We start from the raw sequence: 1,897 nt of genomic DNA on the forward strand, positions 1-1,897 counted from the left end.
ACTGTTGTTTAATAAACACTACAAATTATGAAAACTACAACACTAAAAGGTAGAGCCATTTTAATTTATGTCATGCAATTTACAACTATTTAGTTACAATCATGATTCCAAAGGTGAAAATTTTACATTCAAATTTGAAATAACTATTTATAGTGGAACATAAGGAATAATTATTTATATGTGGAACATAAGAAATAGTGCGGAGGACCACAGGGAAACGGAGGGAAAACTGAATGGGAAGAAATCAGAGAGGGAGACAAACCAGGAGAGAGACTGAACTCTGGGAACCAAACTGAGGGTTACAGAAGGGAGAGGGTGAGAGGATGGGGTAGCCGGGTGATGGGTATTAAGGGGGGGCATGTGTGGTGATGAACACTGGGTGTTATATGCTACTAATGAATTGAACACTACATCAAAAACTAATGATGTACTATATGCTGGCTAATTGAACATAATAAGTTTTAAAAAAGATGTATGGTACTAATGATTTGGGTCACATTTTCATGTTTAATTGAAATGAAATTCAAATTTTAATCACTCTATCTCATTGCACTGGCCTGTATACCTTTCAGATCTGGCACACTGGGTCTATGCTAGTTGTAGGGAAAGCATACCCATCTGAAACAACTTCAAAGTAACTTATTATTAAATAGGATTTAGGAAGACTAGAGTCTACTTTAGTAAGTTTTCAACTGCAGTGACATTTTGAAGGGAGGAATCATGTATATGTTAGGTTTAGGATTTTGGGTTTCTTGTTGGAGCTTTGTTGTGAGGCATTCCAATTAAACAATTATTTAAGTATGTTATCAGTTAAAGTATTATTTTATAGACCTGACAGCCTTCTTAATTTTATGTCTTTAGAGTTCACTGCACCCAAGAGGAAAAGAAAATACAGAACAAAGAACCCAGTGAAGAAGTCTTAATTTTGACATCTCCGATAAAAGAAAAGATTTATATTTTGGATATTGAACAGGAAGACTGCCAGTATTAAAAATAATTCTTCTGGGAAACTATAGGTTATTTCTCTGAAATGGCAATATCTTAACATTGCTCTAGAGTTATAAGGGAACAAAAAATTAGAAATAAGAATTCAAAATTTAATTTTAGAATTTCCTTTTATGAAACCTGCATAAATGGAAATAAAATTTGGATTTAGAATGTAATAGAAATAATCCTGTTATTTGCAGATTATTATTGTTTCCTATAATTTTTTTGTGATGTTATACCTCTTACAGTTCTGATAATATTAACTATTTAAGATATTCTTGAAGTAATAATGTTTATTACATGTAAGTGGATTATTAAATTTATAGTATGGTAATGGATTCATTTATGATATGTATTAACTATTTTATATATTGTATGGTTAAGTGCAATACAATTTTTGCCTTATTTGCTTTATTTTTGAACATATGAAACTATGTGGTCAGTAACTTATACGATTGATATTTAGGAAGCCCAGTTTCTACTTCTGCAATCAATTAAATAGTCTGGTGCTTGTTTTAAAGCTCCCTTTGGCCTGACATTATGTATGTATATGTGTATATGTATGTATAGATATATGTTTGCATGTGCCATATATATACATATATGATCAGCTCAGTACATTGTTTAAATACATTTAAATACTAATTATTTTTATTTTTTAAAAAGATTTATTTATTTTTAGGGAGAGAGCATGCATGTGTGTGCGCACACATCTGTGTGTGTGCACACATTTGTGGCTAGTGGGGCAGAGGGAGAGGGAGGGAGAATCCTCAAGAGTTGGCCGTTTAACTGACTGAGCCACTCAGGCACCCCTAAATACTAAATACTAATTATTTCTAATAAAACCTTTAAGAGTGATAATGTAAATTCCAGAATGTGTCTATGGTACAGAATAGATGATACTCACGGA

At 32.0% G+C, this 1,897-nt stretch overlaps 1 protein-coding gene across 1 annotated transcript in view; it reads left to right on the top strand.

Moving 5' to 3' along the window:
* Positions 1-1,647, top strand: part of LOC111160451 (small nuclear RNA activating complex polypeptide 1) — a 33,259-nt gene extending 31,612 nt beyond the window's left edge. Inside the window, exon 10 of the mRNA XM_022523593.1 lies at positions 862-1,647. Within this exon, the coding sequence (XP_022379301.1) occupies positions 862-923 (62 nt within the window). The 3' untranslated portion in view covers positions 924-1,647. The remainder of the gene's footprint in view (positions 1-861) is intronic.
* Positions 1,648-1,897: the final 250 nt, after the last annotated feature.

Source organism: Enhydra lutris, unplaced genomic scaffold, assembly GCF_002288905.1.
Source record: "Enhydra lutris kenyoni isolate GAN:26980312 unplaced genomic scaffold, ASM228890v2 scaffoldscaffold4, whole genome shotgun sequence".
NCBI lineage: Eukaryota > Metazoa > Chordata > Mammalia > Carnivora > Mustelidae > Enhydra > Enhydra lutris.